The 20817-nt window shown below is 38.6% G+C and overlaps 2 protein-coding genes and 1 long non-coding RNA gene across 7 annotated transcripts in view; 2 read left to right on the top strand and 1 right to left on the bottom strand.

Moving 5' to 3' along the window:
• The window catches only part of TBC1D12 (TBC1 domain family member 12), a 44089-nt gene extending 38805 nt beyond the window's left edge, over window positions 1-5284 (top strand). For all 3 annotated transcript variants that reach the window (XM_027672460.1, XM_027672458.1, XM_027672459.1), the window contains 4 exons: window positions 1057-1185; window positions 1512-1621; window positions 3091-3349; window positions 3596-5284. In XM_027672460.1, the coding sequence (XP_027528261.1) occupies window positions 1057-1185; window positions 1512-1621; window positions 3091-3349; window positions 3596-3664 (567 nt within the window). In that variant the 3' untranslated portion in view covers window positions 3665-5284. The remainder of the gene's footprint in view (window positions 1-1056; window positions 1186-1511; window positions 1622-3090; window positions 3350-3595) is intronic.
• Window positions 1165-5458, bottom strand: LOC113961819. The gene is made up of 3 exons (XR_003532390.1): window positions 5358-5458; window positions 2800-2952; window positions 1165-1267 (listed from the first exon to the last, which is right to left on the bottom strand). It is a non-coding gene; the product is annotated as an uncharacterized LOC113961819 (long non-coding RNA).
• NOC3L (NOC3 like DNA replication regulator) lies at window positions 5270-20540 on the top strand. 3 transcript variants are annotated; one of them, XM_027672455.1, is made up of 21 exons: window positions 5270-5370; window positions 6735-6942; window positions 7341-7464; window positions 9215-9372; window positions 9479-9535; window positions 10572-10702; window positions 11290-11451; window positions 12204-12297; window positions 12504-12679; window positions 12901-13029; window positions 13485-13616; window positions 14002-14082; window positions 14649-14749; window positions 15218-15290; window positions 15368-15431; window positions 15519-15590; window positions 16569-16750; window positions 16982-17110; window positions 17693-17790; window positions 18596-18680; window positions 20387-20540. In XM_027672455.1, the coding sequence occupies exons 1-21, from the start codon at window positions 5284-5286 to the stop codon at window positions 20516-20518; spliced, it is 2475 nt and encodes an 824-aa protein (XP_027528256.1). In that variant the 5' UTR covers window positions 5270-5283; the 3' UTR covers window positions 20519-20540. The 3 variants fall into 3 exon arrangements, with proteins under 3 accessions (XP_027528256.1, XP_027528255.1, XP_027528257.1); XM_027672454.1 differs by lacking the exon at window positions 5270-5370 and adding an exon at window positions 5437-5595; XM_027672456.1 differs by lacking the exon at window positions 5270-5370 and adding an exon at window positions 5673-5752.
• Window positions 20541-20817: the final 277 nt, after the last annotated feature.

Raw genomic sequence — 20817 nt, 5'->3', positions numbered from 1 at the left:
GGCCTGAATTCTGTCATCTGTGACCTCATTTTTGGAGACTCTCCCGTATTCTTTAAGTGAGATTATAAACTCTGCAGGTTCTGAGACTGCTTGTTCCCAGGGTGGAGTTTTAAAAGGCAAATGAGTAATTTTTCATGGATTAGCTTTCTCTTTTTCATTAGGAATACAGCTAGCCTGGATATCTCTCATCACATTTTTTTTTTATGGTAATACAGCAGTAAATTTAATGTAATCTTATTTCCACACCTATTTATCCCACAAAAATGGAAAGCTGCTGGATTGTTTCTGATGCATATCAATACTCTTTTCCCTAGTTGGTTAAAATGCTGAGTGTGTTTTTTTATTTTTTGAGAAGCAGCAGCATGAATGCTTAAAGATGGTGTAATAATGATCATTGCAATTAAAATTGGTAAAATTATTTTTAGTATAATGAGTATTCATTCATGATCATCACTTAAAAACTACAAGAATTGTGTTCTTCAGTTTTTATTGCAGGCTAAAGTGTTTGTGAGAGAGTAATCATGGAAAAATGTAAACTTGAATTGTAGCTAACCATTTAGAAGTAATTTTATGTATGTGAACAAATACTGTTTGGCAAGTGGAGAGATGTGTATTGGCTGTTCTGAAACAGAATTTTGACTCAATTTCAACATATGTCTGAGTCTAAACTGTCCCATATGTGAAGTTTTTCTCCATGACTGCTTTTCCCATATCTTAACAATGAAGTTGAGGCCAAGCTTTTTCTCTTATGAGCTCTGCATTCGGCCTGTGTGGTTTTAACTTTCTTGCATTTCAAGTCCTGAGGACTTGTGATCATGAGACCTCCCAGAACTTCCACTGGGCACCTAAAACCAGCATCTGAAGAAATGTTTTATTTCTTGCTGAAATCAAATTGATTCGCATGCATAAAAATTTATCTGTGTTGTTTTTATTCATCTGGAAATGTTATGCAATGGTGTTTGATGTATTGCAGACTGTAAATGTTTCCATTTCCAAAAATATAAGATGTACTGAACCTACTCACCTATGTTTGCCTGATGCTTTTCCCACTTGAAGGTACAAGGGATGTCCTTCATTGCTGCTGTGCTCATTCTCAATCTGGAAGAGGCAGATGCTTTCATTGCCTTTGCTAACCTTCTAAACAAGCCATGCCAGCTGGCCTTTTTCCGTGTGGATCACAGCATGGTATGCACAGAGTTTTCTGGTTTTGAACCATAACTTTTTTTGTCTTGAAGGATAGTTGATTTATTGATAACTTCCTTTTGTCCTATTGAAAAATGGAGAACTTAAACCTTGATTCTCTGCAAAATTGAGAATACCAGATACTAATCCATAAAACTCATTCTATTGTTTTGATTTTTTTTTTCCTCTAGAAACATTTAATAATTTTACTTATCCTAAGAAGTCACACTGTGCTATGTGACATCCTCAGTTCTTGGTGGGGTTTGTGTTAGTTTACAACTAAACATTATTTTGATGACTGCTTATGAGGTGCTTTACTATCTCTACAGATGCTGAAATACTTTGCAGCCTTTGAAGTATTTTTTGAAGAAAATCTTCCCAAATTGTTTCTTCATTTCAAATCATACAGTCTTACTCCAGACATATATTTGATAGACTGGTGAGTTCATAGAACATAGCGAACCTAATCTTAGAACTGTTGGAACACTTTCTATTTTTGCTATAGGTTTTTCAACACTAGAAATCAAGCATAAAAAAACCGGCATTTGGCAGGTGTTTATGTACCTCAGCTTTCTACGTCTTGTGAAATTGTGATGAACTGTTTTGTGCAACTACAGTTCCTCTGGCACGATTCAAACTTTATTAACCAGGATGTACTCAGTTAAAAAATGAGACACATGGGGTCTTGTGTATTCATTTTCTTGTTGCTGCAGTTATGTGTAACATAAGTAGGGGAGAGGAGGCTACTACACCATAGTAGTCTTATGATTGATTGTAAGTGACCTGATGGAATGAGCATAATCAGCTACTGAAGAAAGTATGACTATAGGAATAGAGATGTTAAAAGCAGAGGGAGGAGGAAATTTAGGACCTGATTTGGGAAGGGATAAACTTGAAAATACAGTGAACAATTTGAAATAACAAATGTTCTAAACCAGGGAGTACCAAACTACATTATGTGCCTGCAATGGAAGGCAGTAATGAATGCATCCTTGAAGTATGATAGAGCTGCCAAATACAGAATGTCTGTTCGTGTGTGTGTAAGGATAAGCTTCATATAGAAACTTCTAACCCATATAATAATTCTAATAGAGTGAATTGAACTGGGTGGAATTAAATAACATAAAAACATTGTCATCTGAACTTTGCCTGCCTATGAGATACAGCTTATCAGTAAGTCTCAGCATGAACCACTTCCCAATAGCAATAATGAGAAAACAGAGAACACTGTGCTTTGTATCAAAGAAACCACTACAAATTTGTGGGAGGAGTTCTACAATATGTTACATACAGCAGACTGAGCTCTCTGCCCATGTGTAATGAATGCCTTTTAAAAATAAGCTTTGCAAAAAAAATACAGTTGGACTCTTCTCAGTAAAAATAGAACAGCAACTGTCTTTAGATCTTCCGGACTTTTAATGTGAATAGAAATTAAAAAATGTATCATAGAAATATAGTTATTGAATTATCATTAGTAGATTAGTGAGATCATCTCCATTGAGATGATTTGTGGCTTTAGATTTAGTTTAGGAAACATGATGAACAAAGCTGTTAAACTGTATGGCTTAAATGGTAAAAGTTAAGTTATACATTTATCATCTTTGCTTAAGTTCTTACCTGTATATTGTACTCTGAGGATGAAGAGGTTTGTAACTTTAGCCAGAGCTTCCTAACAGAGAGGGTATTCAAATGGAGGATTTCCTGTGGCATAAGAAGAGATGGGTTTCAGAGTACAAGTTCTGACTTCAAAAACTGGAGACTTGTGGATTGCTGAAATATGGGAAAAATAAGAGTGTCATCTGCCTATTCTGAGCTAATGTAACTGAGATTTACAGGAAGCTGTATTTTCATTTTTCTAAAGTAAGTTACAGATGTAACTGTTTCTTTTTTTTTTTTACTTAATTGTAGGATTTTTACACTCTACAGCAAGTCATTGCCACTTGATCTGGCCTGTCGTGTCTGGGACGTTTTCTGCAGAGATGGAGAAGAATTTTTGTTTAGGACAGGATTAGGAATCCTTCGGTTATATGAAGATATTCTCCTACAGATGGACTTTATTCATATAGCACAGTTTCTAACAAAACTTCCAGAAGATATTACATCAGAAAAGCTTTTTAGTTGTATTGCAGCTATTCAGATGCAGAATAGTAACAAGAAATGGGCACAGGTGAGTTTCTTGTATATCTATATCTATTTTTCTCTCTATAAAATCAGAGATGTCAGCACATGAATATATGGGGCACTTCTTTTGATGACTATTTTATGCTGCTCGTCTGACTTCTGAGCAATGGACACTTCCTTTCTAGTGTCTCATTCTAGAAATTAAGCTCCATGCTAATATTGTGGGGGTTAATATAGCTACTTTTTATAAGACTGGCTTTTTTTATATTCATTAAATAATTTACTTTGCCAGGTGTTTGCCTCACTGATGAAGGACAACAAAGAAGGAGACAAGAACCACAGCCCAGCACCGAAAAACTAATCCTTGTAACTAATCCTTGAAGTCAATTGAAAATGTGGAAAACCACTTGAAGACTAAAAGCTTTCACATCACTTCTATGTGGAAAAAAACCTATAGAAAATGTGAAAATGAGATGGAAAAATGACATAACTCTCAGTGGAGTAATGAACTGATGAAATCTTCACCTTTTGCCAGTATTAGTTTTTGTCGTGGGAAGATTTGTTTTCACACAGAATACTAAAACCTATAAAACTGAGAATCGAGGAGTTCATATTTAATACTTTAAAAGAATCAGCTCAATGCAATAAACATTTGTAATAACTTCTGTTGGTACTTAAAAAAAATTTTGAGGCATAACTTTTTTTACAAATACCACAAAGGCACTTTTTTGGGGGGATGAGGGAAATGCTAAATCTTAAAGCCCCAAAACTGCTATCCAAACCAAATGTTTTGGTACAAACATTACCTCCAAAATTACCAAGTTGAAAGTATTAAGGACCAAATAAGGTGGTTTGGTATGTTTATGTGCAAGATGGTTAAAATTTGGGAAAGGGTATTGTCTTATTGTGGTTGTGTTTTGTTTTCTTTGGGTTTTTTTAAGTTGCAGCTTCATTCTTCAGTCTGGGCAAATGTACTTAACTCAGGAACTGTAGAAGTATTGTGCCCAAACCTAGAGTAAAAATAATATGAATTTTAAACAGTGGTAAGAACAGGGCTGCTATTGTCAATGTACAGCTTTCAAAGTGAGTGGTGTTAAGCATTTGTTTCGATGTATTGGTTGTGGAGTAAATGGAGTGAGTATTCTGTGAAAGGGTTTTGCCACCAGAAGTTTTATTTTGTCGAGCCATTTCCAACTAACAAATACTTGTATGTAATGGTGAACACTAGATAATGACAAAGCTATCTGCGGACTTTGTGTTATCAAAGAAGCATCCGCTTTTAACACTTGGGAATAATGCAGACACAGATTTGTTTCTGAAACTCTTTTAGTAGTGTGCAATATTGAAGTCCAAAAGGTTTAGTGATACTGAATTCTTTAATTCTGTAACATCTTTTAACTGTGGGATGTAAGGTCATATTGTATGTATCACGGCAGTTACTTTCAAACGTTTCCTGTTCTCGAAGATGCTGTACAACAACCTGTGGTTGTAGGGGACAGAAATTTAATATGGATAGCACTGCAGGTAAGGAACACTTGCACTCTCTTCATCCATTTTTGCTAATATTTAATGTAAATAAATTCCTTACATGTGGGTTTTTTAACTGGTCCCTCTGGAAATCAAGTCAAAATTACCATTATGTATTTTTAAGTGCAGGAGGCTTCCAGTTGTCTGGTGTTTAAAAGCAGAGTCTGCATAATCGGGGTAAAGATTTAGTGTGGTGTAACTTACATTGCTTTCTGGTTTAAAAACTACGTATATGCTACTCATAACATTACGATTTGAAATGTAAATGTCAGATTTTTCTTAACTTATGTATTCACTACTTTAATTGGATCCAATTTGTCTTATATTTTTGTGTTATCTTGTACAGTTTTCTTACTTTTCAACTATAAATCTGTATATAACTGTAAATAGAAGGATCGAGCCTTCCTTTAAGACCACTAGTACCAACTCCTGTGTAAATAAAACTTATAGCAGATGTGCACTGTGTCTCTTTTCCATTCCCCTGGAATGTGCTCCAAGAGCTGGTGGCCGCGGTGTTGGTGCCTCACCGAGGAGCCGAGGGTAAGCTGGGGCCCAGTTCGAGCCCCTCCGGCCCGACAGGGCCTGTTTCGGTGCGCGGCACCGCCTGCGGCGTTAATTAAAATGTTCATTAATTGGGGCGGGTGTGGTCCCCGGCCCTCAGCGCCCCGCCGGCCTCCGCCGCCAGGGGCCGCTGTGGCGGCGGCGGGGCCGGGCCGGGAGCGCTTCCGCCGCCGGCAGCACGCGCGGGCCGCCGCCATGAAGCCGGTAGGGGCTGAGGGGACACCGGGGCCGGGCGGGACGGGGAGCGGAGACTGGAGGTCCCGCGGGCTTCACGTGGGGCTGGGCGGGATAGGGAGCCGTGCCCAGGAGCAGCCGGTGCCGCCGCGGCCCCGGCAGAGGAATGCGGGGGTGCCTAGGGCAGGTGTCGGCGGGGTCTCGGCAAAGCGCAGCCTCGTCCCGCGTCCCTCGGAGGTGATTTTGACGGAACCGAGGGACAGAAGGAGGTCGGAACAGCTGTTCGGGACAGGGGGGAGCGGGACAGCCCGCGGCGTGTCCCTGGGGCTGCGGGGGGCACCGGCAGGAGCCGAGCGGGGTCCGAGCTGCCCCCGGGCGGCGGCAGCGCCTGTGCCCGGCACAGGGACAGTGCCGGGACACCCCAGTGAAGGCTTCGATGCTCGGCTTCTCTCCACAGCCCTTGCCTTACCGTGCCGTCAGTAGGTAATCCCTGCTGCGTCCATTTCCACTCCGAGCACCCTTGGGTGTGTTTTGGTGTTTTGGCATAGGACGCCTCTGTTGTCCTGTGCCTCCGGGCTCTCCCTGAGCCCTGTTTCCCGACCACCGTGGCTCCCTGAGCTTTGGCACCTGCAACTCGTACATCTGCATCCTGGTGCTCTGAGCCTTGCAGGCAGCAAGGCAGCCTTGTCAGGTCCACGCAGCTGCTGATCAGGGAGAGTTTCAGGCTGGAGAAAGCCAGAGCTTAGCATGGGGAAGTGTGCTGCAGGAGAACATTTACCCGAGGCTGTGGCCTTGTACTTTAAAGTACTTACCGTGTGTTGGGGAACAACAGCATCCTGAAGAGAGAACAGAGTGCTTGGGAGCACACAAAGAACTGCACTCTATCAAACTGTTTACCATACTTTGAGTGTCCATGTGTCTAAAGTGATAGACATAGGGTTTAATAAAAAGGTTGTTAAACAATGTTTCTGTAGAACATTCATCACGGGTCTCTCTTCTCAAAAACGTAACACGGTTGTGTAAATTTGATAACTGATGATACTGTTTGGAAGAAACATGTTATTCAGCCCTAATAGAGAGAGGAACTTAATGAGATCTTGAACAGTGAAATAAATTTCACAAAGGCTGTGAATATGTCAGTGACTTGTCATTTTCTGTTTGTTTCCTAGAGAAGAAACAAAAAGCAAGTTCCAAGCTTTCGCAAGTTACTGAGAACTAGTCAAATAAAACTTGACAACAAATTAAAGAATAAACAGTACAAGCAGAAGAGTGCTGCTAAGAAGTATCGAAAAGAACAAAAGAAGCTAAGGGAGGCTGTCAGAGATGCTATTTCTAGAAAGCCTTTTCCATTGGAAGAATGCAAGAAAAAGCAAGTTGGTAAGTGTTTGCTTGGAGTTATTTCAGTTAGCAAGAAGGTATAAGTGTTGCTAAATATTCTGCTGCTTTATGTTGTGAAATTCAAGAAAACAACGTTCTCTGTGTACAAATAATTGCTGTTCTTGTTGAAAGAAGGGGAGAGTTGTGAAAAATATCAAATGTAGCTGTTATGGCATCAAGATCTGACAGTTGGAGATGGTAGAAATGTGTTTGCGCTGATCATTATTGGATGTCAGAGGGGCAATTTTCTGGGATAACACAAAAGACATGCATAAAGGTCAGTGAGCTCCAGGTTGAAATAAGGTGTAAAATGTTTTCACAAGTCTAGGCAAGGTTAGATTTTCAAGTTTGAATATATATACAGGATCTTAATCTGTAAACATCATCTTCTAAAATAGCTGGAAAATACAAAGAAGAGGAAGAAGATGCTCTTCCACTGGACATGATGGATGAAGATGACTTAAAATTAATAGAAGATTTGGCCCAAAAAGCATCCTTTTTAACCAGAGATCTTTCTTCTAAGTGAGTGTTGTTGTGATGTCTACTTTGTGTACTAATTCAGCCTTGTGCAATTAATTTGTAATGCAATACATCTATCGGGAGGTCCCTTTTAGCCTGGTGTTTCTTTGCAGTTCCAGTTTAGTGTTTCCTTAGTCTGTCAGTACATTCAGTATTAATGTATTGGCATCTATCAGTACATTCACCTGCTCTGCCTGACCTTCAGGATACTGTTTCTGCAGTGATCCTGCCCGTGAGGTCCCTGGCTGTGAGATGAGAAGCATTTCTCAAACTGAAAGAAATGCTTTAATCTGTAAACAGTCTTTTTTTCTGTATAGAGTATGCAGGACATTCCCTGGACTTTGGGCATTTATACATATTGCATTGCAAATTGCTGGGGGAAAAAAAAGGGTTCTGGAATTCATGTCTGTAAACACACAACACCAAAACATTCATATAAAAGGTTTGTAACCAGTTTTCTGGAGCAAGGTGTTGGGTAGAGTTCACAGTGAAGTATGGAGCAGGACAGTGCTCCTAGTGTTAAAATTGTAAGTCTTTACAAATACCCTTCTACAGAATTCTCTGGTTACATGATTCTTTGAAAATCTTAACTTGCCTTTTTTGATGAATGTGAAAACGAGTGTATACCTAGCTGCTCTAGGGTGGTTTTAATTTGTTAATGCTGATTAATATCAGTATCAGTTACTAATCATCTGTCACAGTACTGATTAACATCAGTAATCAGTTACTAATTAATAATTTAGTATAGTTTTGAAGGAAAGTAGTAAATGGCTTTTCATTTCCATAGTTGCAGTTGTGCTGTACTCTACTGCAGGGTTTCTTGTAGCCACATAGCAAATTCTTCAATTAAAAGAATTTTATTTTAAACCTTCCCCTCTCCCCAAGCTAACTGGGTGTGGCATAAGTTTAAAGTCTTGCAAAACTCAAAATTTATTGTGTGTTTTTATTTAATGACATTTTGCAAGATGTAGGTCTATGTGTTTTACATTCATTATGCCAAAACATTTTTAGAATGGTGGAAAAACAGTGGAAGTAGTTGCCTTTTTACCTGTTTTACTAGATTTTACCTCCTTTCATAGTGTTCCCTTAAACTGGAGAACTTTTCAATTTTCTTTACTCTGGTCGACTGTAATAGTTCTTAAAAACTTGTCAAATATTACATCACTTATAAATTACATGTTCATATTAGCACAGACTAGATACTTATGTTCTTATATACTAAAGTGTAGTTTAGGAACATACCTGCAAAAGGGTGGTACACCACAGTGCATTATTGCTGTTGTCCCTGGAGAGTGGGGTGTGACATAGGCTTTCCCAGTAAGCACAGTAGAAAAGTGATAGGAGTAGTGGTGAAAGTAAACATGGAGTAGGGTAAATAAAAATGTTCACTGACCCACTCAGTATCACATCCTTGTTTAGACTCACAGTAAGGGAGAGAGAGGCTGTGGGACATCTTAAGGAAGACGCTGGACTGTTTGTCCAGTGAGAGAATCCTAGTCCTGCTTGCTTGCTGGTGGAGTCCTTCATGGCAGGACTGCTGGGGGTTAAGAGTTTAATCAGCCTGAACCGTGTCAGGGCAGCCCCTCATGCTATGGGGGAGCACAGGGAGGGAGGAAGGGCAAGTAAAACAGCACCTTGGCCTAGGTGAGGGGCAGACGCTTAATCCAATTAGTTACTGCTAGTGATACACTGTCATACATGGTTCTTGTCTAATTAGGTGGCTGATACATTTAGTTTGCCTTGTGTTTTTCAGTGAACCTGTTCATGTCAAAAAACGAAAACATGAAAGTGTGATTGAGAAATATGAGAAGGTGCCAAGACGAATGCAGACAGAACCAGAAAAGGAACTCATCCATCTGCTCCCCATCAAAGACAAGAGTGGCATTATTCCTCAAGCTGTGGAAAAGCCAGGTAAGACACAGATTCCAGAATTGGCATAGTAGCCAAAAAGTGTATAATTTATTTTTTAAAGTTTCACAGTATTACATGCTTGACACTAGGCATTTTATTTTTGCAGTTCTCAATGTTGCACATGATGAAGAAGAGGGTACAGAAGAAATGGAGGAAGGAGAGGGTAATAAAACATTATGTTTGCTTTGTGTTGGGTTTTTTTGTGTTTTTTTTTTTTCTAAATCACTGTCATATCTGAAGAGTACTTTGCTGTTCCCTAAGGAAGTTTGTAATTGAAGTGTATTTTGTTCAGATTTTTTGGATATGTTCACTACCATGTTGCCATGAAAGCATAACAGTTATTCAAAGCTTGCTTTCTTACCTGTTAGATTCTCAGGACCTGAGGAATAGCTGGCTTCAGAATCTCTTTCTTTAAAATTATTTTGATTTTTTATCTGGAACTGATGTGTTCATGAAGTTCCTTTTATCAGTTATGCTACCTTTGCTAGTAAGAAGGATCACATTGGTCTTACATAAAGAATATATGCTGTGGTTCTGTTGATTACTCTGAGATCATTTTGAAATGCAGTTCAGGACACAGGCTTGTGTAGGCTTTTGAGTGTCTGTCTTTGTCTTTGAAATTTTTTACTTAGAACATCAGAATACCAGGAAATTGAGATTTTGATTTGCTGTTGGTTATCCAGTTAGGAGTCATTTTCAAATAACAGTTGCAGTTGTAACTTTGCCACTTCTGGGTCATTATTGTCTAAATATAATCTGAAGTTGAGGAAGGACATAACAAAGTAATACTCAGAAAACACAAACAAAACAATTGTATTTTTAAAAGAAAAAGTGAATGTTGAATAATTTGCTGCAAATTGAGAGCACTGTGGTTTCTTGGCACAGTTGGGGTAATATGTTGAGTTTCCATGTTCCCACTGTACTTCGGGAACACTGTGGACAGATTCAAAAACATTTAGTCTGCTTCTTTTTGCAAGCAAAAGATTTTGAAGTGGAGCAAAAATTAATCTCTGGGTTAATATAAGCACTAGCAAAGTCATTTTTAAAGCTTCTTTGACTGCGGAACTTCATGTGTAACTCGTGTGGGGTTAACACGGCACCCACTGAAATGCAGTATCTAGAACTGTAGTTTGTAACATGGTATTTGTTAAGCGACTTCCCCACTGACCCTCTTTTCTAATTCTCACACCTTGTGCCAGACTTTGTTGAGGAGCCTCTGCCTGTTCTCACTCCTGAGGAAATGGCTGCTCAAAGGCGACAAAAGCTGCAGGAGAGGAAGATGCACATAGCTGCCTTAGCATCTGCCATTCTCTCTGAGCCAGACAACAACGTACGTAGCATTTACTTAACAGGCATGTACGTGTACCTCTGTTGTGCAGTAAATCAAGAAATAAAGATCTGAAGTGACCAAACAGTAGCAAAGGCACAAGAATACATGGGTAGAACAAGGAAAAGGTCAGTGTTGTATTGCTTCTCAAGGGCTGTCAAACTGAGAAACTGCATAGGTTGGTGTAAAGGATTTGAATCCAGGTGACTGTGTTTGCTCTGTTCAGGAGTAATTTGTCCCTCTGAGTACTTGTGGTTTTAGTAATAAAACTCTCTGGGGTATTTTCTGTCCAAACTACCTTGTTCCTTAAGTATGACTCTTATGTAAGCTCTGATTTCAGGGTTGTATCTGAAAGTTTTCAGTGCTTCAGGATATAGTAATGATTTTGTATAATTCTGTACAAGTTTATAATAGCAGGACAGTTTGATTATTCCCGAGATTAAAATTTTTTTGGGACATGTGGCATTTCTTGGCTCTTTATGCAATGCTAAGTAGAGTCTGAGTAACTGCTGAGTTAATGTACATTGTGCTTGTCCCTTGGTTTGTAGTTGATCTTCAGCTGATTTTGTCTGCCTGTTTTCTTTAACCAGATTAAAAAGTTGAAGGAACTGCGTGCCATGCTGATGGAACAGGATCCTAATGTGGCCGTGATTGTTCGGAAGCTGGTCATGGTTTCTTTGATGGAGATATTCAAAGATATTGTGCCTTCTTACAAAATTCGGCCTCTGACCGAAGCAGAAAAGGCTACCAAGGTAAAATATCAAATTTATTTATAGGGTATTATGAGTAGTTCAGAATTTTTTCAATTGTGTCAAATATGAACGCTGTTCTTTTTTAATATAAATTTATAGTTCTGAGCAAAGGGTGACAAATATACAAATACTTGTGGAAGGTCTGAAGCTGTGACACTTTCAGGAGCAGAGTTCTTTGTTTTGAACCTTTAATTCTTACATACTTCCTTCAGTAAGTAGGTGATATGCTGGTGGTAATAGAGAGGAAAACTAGTATATGAAAGTGTAGTATACCAAACCTGGGTGACTTTTCTCATAACCCTTTGAGTAAGGTCCCACACTAAAGAGAATTAGAAAGAAAACAAATTATGCAGTATTGTCACCTAACTGGCATAGATTTCTTTGAAATATGTTCAACAATTTACTGAACAAATGCAGAGTAACTTGTTTTGTGCAGCTCATTTTTAATCAATTCTTTGGAAGGTTTCTTGAGTGTAGGTTTAGTGCAGTTTAGTCATGGTATTAAAATAACATCTAGTTGATAATTTTACTTCAGTCTCTATAAATGAAATGGGCCTAGTTGGAAAAGGCTCTCTGAGCACAACTGTAGAAAAATACAGAAATATTTTAGTTTTAATACATTTTTAGGAAGTTCTGCCTAGAAGAAAAAACTACTTAGATATCTGATATTTGTTTTAAACCTTTTTTTTCACCATTGGCTAATTTCAATATTTAGCTTTCCAAATAAAATTTCGTTTCTCTTATGTTTACAGGTTAAAAAAGAAACTCAGAAACTGAGAGAATTTGAGGAAGGCCTTGTGAGCCAGTATAAATTTTACTTAGAAAATCTGGAACAAACAATTAAAGGTATAGTCAACACTTCCCAATTTTTGTAGTAAAGGCAAAATTGTTTGCAGCATCAGTTTCCCTCTGATTGAATGCTACCCGCTGTCTTTGAGATAGTACTTGCATGAAGTATGTAGGAGAATTCCTCCAATCACTAAAAATTTAAATATTTATAAGCTTCCCATCTGAACAGTAATCACTAAAAAAATTAATAATGTTTTGTGCAGATTGGAAGCAAAGGAAGTTGAAGAAAAGCAATGTCATCTCATTAAAGGCATATAAAGGTCTGGCAGAGGTAGCAGTGAAGTGTCTGTGCGAGCTGCTTGTGGCCCTATCCCACTTCAACTTCCACAACAACATTATTGTTCTCATTGTTCCGCTCATGAACGACCCATCGAAAATGGTAAGTGATTTTTCTGATTAGAGAAAGAGTTCTTGTTTTGCTTGAAAAATAATCTATTTCTGAGCTTTATTCCACAACATCCAGATCTTGTGGCCATTTCTTTTCACTATTTTAAAGGCTGTATCCACTTTCTAATTAGTAAATACCATGAGTATCATCTACTACTAGCTATTGTTGTGGACTTGACTTTGCAGAACAATCTGTGTGATTTGCTTTTTCAGATTTCTGAACTGTGCTTTGAGGCAGTTAAGAAGCTCTTTAAACAAGACAAGTTGGGCTATGCTTCACTTGGTGTGGTTAAGGTCATTTCTGGCCTTGTGAGGGGCAGAAATTATGATGTCAGACCTGAGGTAAGAGACTTTCTGTTGTACCTCACAATATTCTTCTGGCAAAGGTTGAAAAAAAATCTGAACTTCAAAGTCAGCATGGCTGCTGGCTACAGACAAGCAGAACGTCCCCACTCTGTCAGACCACAGACAGTTTAGGATTAGGCTGAGCCAGAGGGTTAGAAAGAGAGGTATGGGGCAAGGGAAGGAGACTGGGAGTTCAGATCCTGAAAGAGACGTGGGTTAAGTCAGACAGGGAGACTTGAAGTGAGAGGCAAGTGGAGGAATGGATAGAAGTGGACAGTGCTGGGGAAGAAACTGGGAGCAGAGATTAGAGATACAGGTATGAAGGAACAGGAGGAGAGTAAACAGAACCTTTGACTAGCAAAGCCCACTAGATGGAATAGAATTCAGGATTTTTTACCCTCTGTTCCTATAGTGGATCACCTTTCATTGTATTGAATTTGTTTGTACCATAGGTATTAAAAGTATTTCTTCACTTAAGAATTAAGGAAGTAGAGTTACAAAAAGATTCCGAAGACATTGCACCAAAGAAAAAGTTCATGACTTACAAAGAGAAAAGAAAGAATCTTTCCAGAATGCAAAGAAAGGTATGACATGTGCTTTCTCGTGCTCTACTTGTGAAACTTCATGTAGCAATTTGTTCCAGCAATGATTGCACATCTGTTCTTGCCATTGTTAACTCTCAGCATCAGTGATTAGTGTTTGCATTGTACTTGAACATTTATGAGCTTCTACAGGGAATTAAATTATCTTCTTATCTTTTTTTTTTTCCCTCTTTCCTGTGTTGATAATGCTTTTGATTGGTTGCTTCTGATAGCAATATCTAAGCTGGTTACCCAGTAACTTCACAGGGTAACTTATATAACTCACCAAGCATGGAAGATTTGTTCTCTGGGTATCTTTGCAACCTAGATATCCAGACTGGTTGGAAACATTTAACCTGTTGTTTTAAAATCAACTGTGTATTTTCAGTGGAAGAAAGCGGAAGAGAAACTAGAACGAGAACTCCTGGAAGCAGAAGCATCAGAAAGTAAAGAAAAAAAATTGAAGTTGGTAAGTAGTTTAGAGATTATTTCCCTATTTTTGCAAAGTGACTGCTCCTAACCGTTTTGTAATCAAGTGTCTTCCCTCCATTCCAACCTGTCAGCATTCCATATCTCTAGACAATGTTGTCAGCTAACAAACATTTTGCCTGTACCAGAGGTCTAGGTTTTAGGTAAACCAAGGTCTCTCAGTTTGCCCAGAAAGGCCAGCTTAGTCATTCCTATTCCCTTCTGCACTCTGCCCAAAAAGGTATTGAATCCATTGACATATGTCTTGCAGGTGCCCTATTCCATAGGACACCATGTAATGGATGTTAGCCTCTCAGAGTGGCCTTCAGGCAAAGGAGGAGTTGGTGTGGACTGTTTAGCCAGGAGAGCGTGAGGGGACAAAGTCGAAGCAGGAGAGCAGGACTTGCGCTTTTCTGCATAAGAAGAGTGGAAATGGCAGAGCCAGGACTGGTTTGGAAGGCTTCAGTGCAGGCTTGGATAGGGAGAAGCATTTTCAATTGAGTTTAAGTGAAGTAGAAATGTCTGTTTTCCATGATTAAGTATTTAGTTTTGTTTTCTTTCCTTCAGCACACAGAAACCTTGAATATTGTATTCGTAACTTACTTTAGAATCTTGAAGAAAGCTCAGAAGTCTCCACTTTTGCCAGCTGTGCTAGAAGGTCTTGCAAAGTAAGAACTGACTCTGCCTTCTTTTGTGTGTGTTGGAAAAGACATAAAGCACTAAAAGAATTTTTGACTTTGAAAGGAATTTATTAAAGCAGTGAGAGAAGATGGGTCCCTGACAAATTAGTTGTAATTATTTTATTTCTCTGCTGAAGTTCTCAGCTATTTCCAAAACCGTTTCAATGTGATGTGAAATTTCCCATGATAGAATCAATGTGGTTCAAACCCAGTAGGGTGTGATGTGATTCCATTATTTTGCCCGATTACTTCCTGAAGGACATGAGCATGTCTCTAGAGCTATTGGGAAGCCATGATTAGCAGCTGGGGGCTGAATCATTCCTTCATGTGAAGACTGTAAATGTTCAGCATTTGATTTAGCTGCTTTTAAGGTGTGGATTTTGGCAATTTAAAATACTTTGAACTGAGTTTACGATTAATATCTTTAGCTAAAAATAAAAATCTCTTTGATTCAAGGTTTGCTCATCTCATAAATGTGGAATTTTTTGATGACCTGTTGATTGTCCTTCATTCTCTTATTGCATCTGGGGTAAGTTGAGTTTACTTTTATTACAGTTTTCTTAAAATTACTTTCTTTTGGGTACTTAATCAGTTTTGTATTCTTAGGGTTTAAGCTATCGTGAGAGTCTTCATTGCATTCTCAGTGCTTTTCATATACTCTCTGGTCAAGGTAAGAGATTTTTAAAAACAAACTTTTGTTTAATGTTGTCTGATAAATCAATGGAGTAAATATGTTTGTTTGGGATTATGTTAATAGGTGATGTTCTTAACATTGATCCGATGAAATTTTACACACATCTTTACAAGACACTGTTCAGCCTACATGCAGGTAATTCCAGATTCTTGTTTTCAGTGTTTACCTAGATAATGTTTATTCTGCCTCTTTGGTGTCACAGCCTTAATGTAGCATTAATAAACTACAGTTGTTTTAAGATGTCTGAGTTCTGAAAAAAATACTGTCTGGTTTAACCTACTTTTTTTCTTAAGTTGAACATTGCATTACTGCAATACATGGTAACAGATTCTAATCATGTTATTTCATTAGGGAATGCTGAGTATGTGGTCTTGGATAAGCCTTTATCCTGTCTTCAATTTAAATATTTTTACTTCCTTATAATTGTTTCTTACGGTGGCAATTTAGAAATTCTGGGTTTTTTCTCTAATTCTTTCTCTAATAGGGAAGGAATCTCTACTTCTTCCAATATTAAATTTAAATTATTTTAAAAATTAATTCTGTCTTCTAAATTTTCTGGTGTATATTTCTGATTTTTATATTTCTGGCGTTTTATTTTTCAAATCTAAATTTCCCAATAATTCTGAGAAGTTGAATAGTTTAACAAAATGTATTTTTAAAATTTGAAACTAACATAATTTTAATTAACTTCATTAATGTGTATTCACTAAGAGAGAAATATTAAGAAAAAATATTCTGCAATTCTGGATGGGTAAAAGACTAAATTTTTGCACTGTTTAATAATTTACAGGAGATGATACAGTGGATTGTCGTGGTTTGACACGACATGGATGCACTTGGAATTAAAACAGTAGCTGTGTCTAATGTTTAGACATTTTTGATAGAACAAGTGTTTTCTTAGAAAGGAGTGCAGAAACAATGATACATTTTTTCTGTTCAAAGCTGGAGTACTTTTACCAAAAAAGGGTGGATGCTTATGTCTATATCCCATGAGAGCTGTGTTTGAACCTCTTGGCTTCTGTGCTGTTTCCAGTGTCCAGTCCATAGCAGAGTATTCAGCTGTATGTTCCACGAAATGGTTATTTACTCTTTTTCTGAAATTCTGCATTTGAGGTGGTACCAATGAGGATATAGGGATTGTGCTCCAGTGCCTGGATGTCATGTTTGCCAAGCGGAGAAAGCAAGTTTCCCAGCAACGAGCTCTTGCTTTCCTAAAGCGACTTTCCACGCTTGCTCTTCATGTACTTCCAAATTCCAGTGTTGGGATATTGGCAACAAATAGGATATTCATGCAAGTAAGTTTTACTTGTTGAAATTTTTAACTTGATGACTAAAGGTTGTTGAATTTTTTGACGAATTGATTTTATGCAAAATATTTTAAAGCATCTTAAGCAAGAGTGATGAAAACAGGGTATCCTTAAATGCTGCCGAGACTGAATAACATGGAATGAATCCTGAAACTGACTTAGTCATGTTTAACTGGATGTGCAATAGAAGCAACTCAGTTGTTTTTTTGTGTGTCGTAGATGTTCCCAAAGATGGACCTCTTATTAGATAATGAATCTCAAGGCAGTGGTGTTTATCTTCCAGAACTAGATGAACCAGAGCATTGCAATGCTCAGAACACAGCTCTGTGGGAGCTGCATTTACTTCAGGTTAGTAACTGAGTGAATTGGGAAGTAAAAGTCAGCAGTAAATAGCTGCTAAATGTTTATATGCTTTATACAAATAGAGAACAGAGGTCTCCAGGCTTATCAGTCAAATCTGGCCCACATGAGCCTATTCCATACAAAGAGGAAGAGCAACACAGTAATATGGAAGGAATGGGCTCATGATAACACTGGATCTTACTGCAGGTTGTTTAATAAGATTCCTTTGGAGGCTTTTTCAGTTTGTCAAGTTCCCTTTAAATCCAGCTCTTGTCCAACAGAAACCTTGATCTGTCGTTCCAGTCAGAGTTTGGGGCTTGGGGAGGGCTTCCTTGGCCCTTTCTTCCTGTTTTCTGGGAGTAGGAGTTAGAATAACTGTGGAGTCATGTTCACAACATGACATACAGTGAATAAATGTATGACTGGGTGTTCTCATTCACTTAACCCTACAAACTGAGTGATTTTGAGGTGCTTTTTCTATTTAAAACAAAAGCATCTTATAGAAATGGAAATAAATGTGAGAATCTGTAGAAAAATAAATCATCCCTCATCCTTCAGTCAACTGCCTTCTTTCTTCCTTTCTTTCAGAGACATTATCATCCAACAGTGCAGAAGTTTGCAGCTCATCTTATTGCTGGAGCTCCAACTGAAGGCTCAGGAGCTCTTTCACTTGACTTCAGCCAAAGGTGCGTTATCAAAGAGATGGGGTTTTTTAAAATAGTGCTTTGAAAGGAAGCTGTTGCTTATGCTTTATTAAAGAAATTCCTAAAAATAAGTATCCATAAAATTAGAAGATTCTGATCTTCAAACTCTCTTTGTTCTTCTGCCAGTACAGAATGTTGGCTGCCCCCTTTTTTTTTTCTTTTGATACTTGTTGCCAGGCTGTGACAAGGGTAAAAATCTCAAAGTGCAGTGTGTTTTCTTCCCATGGGAGCAAAATATTTGCATTTCCTCAGCAGCAGCCCTGATCTGAATATGGATGAGGATCACTGAATTGTGGTTGTCCAGCGTAAGCTGGAAACCAAGTTGCAGTGTAAGGTCCATAGTATGTTAAAACATGAGAGCAGCCATGCTGGTTCAGACTGAGGGTCTAATTTAGCATCCTGTCTTTTGTAAAACTCTTTGGTAAGGAACTGTTTGAAATTCTAGCAGATTGTGTCAGCTAGATAATCTTTATCCACCTTTTACTTTCCTTTATTAAATATGTACAGATTAAGCAGTGAGTGCTTGGACCTCTGGCAAGCCAACAGAACAGTTTTCTTGTCTCCCACAATTGAGTATTTTAGACACATTTTACTTACTTGACTTGCATTGTTTCCCAGCTGTTGGCTTCTGATCTTTTCCAGGTGATGCTCATTACTCTGAGTTCTCTTAAAGTGTGGTAGAGGGTGAGAGTGGTGTGTGTGAGAAGCTGCCCTTAAATTGTTGATATATCAGCTGAAGATGTATCTATCTAATGCCATTTTTCTTTCACTGTGGATTTTGCTGTAGGTCTGCTACAGAACTTTTTGAGGCATACTGCATGAAAGGAATGACCTTTAATCCTCCTGTTGCATCAGTAACACCCAGAAGAAAGGTACTATCTTGTCTCTGTGTCCTTTTTTAACCACATGATGTACCAAAATAACCTGTATCTGCTGGCTCACTGTGCCGTGCCTAGGCATTGGCACACTCAGTTTGGCTTTCTGGTTTCTATACTTTGCATGTCAAGTATTTCTTTTAACTGGCGTAAGATAGGACTGACTATAAACAAGGAAAAGTAGCTGTATAAATAGTTCCATCTCCCACAGCTTCAGTTAATGTAGCAAGATGAATATGGTAGCTGTTATTTTGCACTTTGCAGTGGTTCAGTGCAGATTTCTTGGCCCTTTTCTGTAATGATGAACTAATGTTTGTTCAAAAAGCAGTAATAAAAAAACAGCTCTTTCCCCAGTGCGGGTAGTTGGCAGGACAGCTGGATTTCCAGAGCCTTTGATTCAATATGTAGAGGGATACTGATCCCTATTAGCCTCACTGTAGCTTTAAAGTGTAAATTTGAGGGGAACAAAGAGTTAATGTATAAAGATGAGAAACAGGGGAACAGTTTTTATGTCCTCAGCACTGTTCCAGAGGCCAGCCTCCTTTAAATGTCCAGTGAGGGGTGTCCTTTAAAAAGTGATAATTTATTTCTTCCTAATGAAGACACTTAACCTTGTCAGTGCTCCATTTTGTAACTCAGTAATGTCAGTTGAAGCCTTGCAAGCACATTTTTTTTCCATTTTAGAGAAGCAACTCTTGAAAATGTGTTTGTACTTACTTATTCCATCGTTTTACAATGACTTCTTGACATGTCTGTCCTGCTAGGGAGTTACATTAGCACCTCTGACAGAGCAAGGCTGGGAGCAGCAGATATGCAAGAGATTTGAATTGTAGTGCTTGAATAAGGAAAAGCACAAGCTTTTTAATGTAGCAGAAACAAAGAGGAAAATAAGAGAGAACAAACTGTCCATAGGTGGTTATAATGGACATAACTGGGAAAATTACCCTGGGGCTTTGCCTGCTCTCTGGTTGTTGGGCTCATTTAGCAAACTTTGGCAGTATCTAAGTTTTATCCTCTCTGTCCTGCATATTCTCTGTGCTGCCTTTGTCAGCACCGCCCTGGTGTTGATAGAGGCTCCAAATTGGAGCCCCGTGCACTACTAAAGAGAGGATCTCATTTGTCCTTGAGTGCACAATGTACTTGACTGTGAGTGTGCTCAGACTTTAACGGGGGAGCTTAAATCATGTGTGTGATCACAATTCCTCATCTGAGCACCAGGAAAGAGTGGAAGACTCCAGCTCTGGCTGGAGGCAGAAGGGTCAGGGCATTCCTTTCTGACTCACAGCCTCTACTGTGAGCATCATTGCTTTCACTGGCCTTTTAATCAGAGATGCTTGATTTATATATATAAGTGCTCTCACCAAACAGTGCTTGATTTCTGTTTCTGAGGTGTGTTGAACAGGAAGCAGTGTGTAAGCGCCTCCAGAACTGGAAGCTGTGGCTGTGTGTAGTAGGTAATATTCCAAAGTCCAGTTTACCACAAAACAAAAAACCCCCAGCACGAGCTTATGAAGGACTGACACATCACTTGCAAGCCAAGGGGAACTTACTGGCAGGCCAGGCAGGCGTGAGCTGCCAATTCCATAGGTCTAGTCTGGATGACTGGGGACATGTGAGAGTAAGAGGACTGCTAATTTAAGCTATGCATGGAAAACACATACTGGCCTTGTTTAGTAATGCAACTAATATTTTGTAATTTTCAGGATACATTCTCACAAATGGATTCATTTGTGGATGAAGAGCTAAGCAAGCAGCTTCAACAACACATCAGTGAGACTGTTGTTCACAAATCCTTGGATTTTGCTAAACACTTGAAGGAAACGTCTTTGTCATAAATGTACTTATTACTCAACTTCAGTTGGCTTCTTAATTATGGAGAAAGATTGGATGAAACTAATTTCCACTCATCATTAAAGGAATACAAGTAGGCTTTTGTTTGAATATAGAAACACACAAAAATGTAAGAGCAGTTTTTCACAGAGAGTTACAAACCTGTCTGCTTGGCTACAGAGCCTGTGTTTGCAGGGCTGGGGAACCACAGTGAACAGTCACATCCGTAATTTAAAAAGATACAAAACAAGGCTATTTAAAAATTGTTTGCAACCATGCATGATTGTATTTTTGTTTATATATT

The sequence above is a fragment of the Neopelma chrysocephalum genome, unplaced genomic scaffold (genome assembly GCF_003984885.1).
Source record: "Neopelma chrysocephalum unplaced genomic scaffold, ASM398488v2 Primary Assembly neopelma1_97390, whole genome shotgun sequence".
Taxonomy (NCBI): Eukaryota; Metazoa; Chordata; class Aves; order Passeriformes; family Pipridae; genus Neopelma; species Neopelma chrysocephalum.
This window is presented reverse-complemented; position numbering and strand designations above follow the sequence as displayed.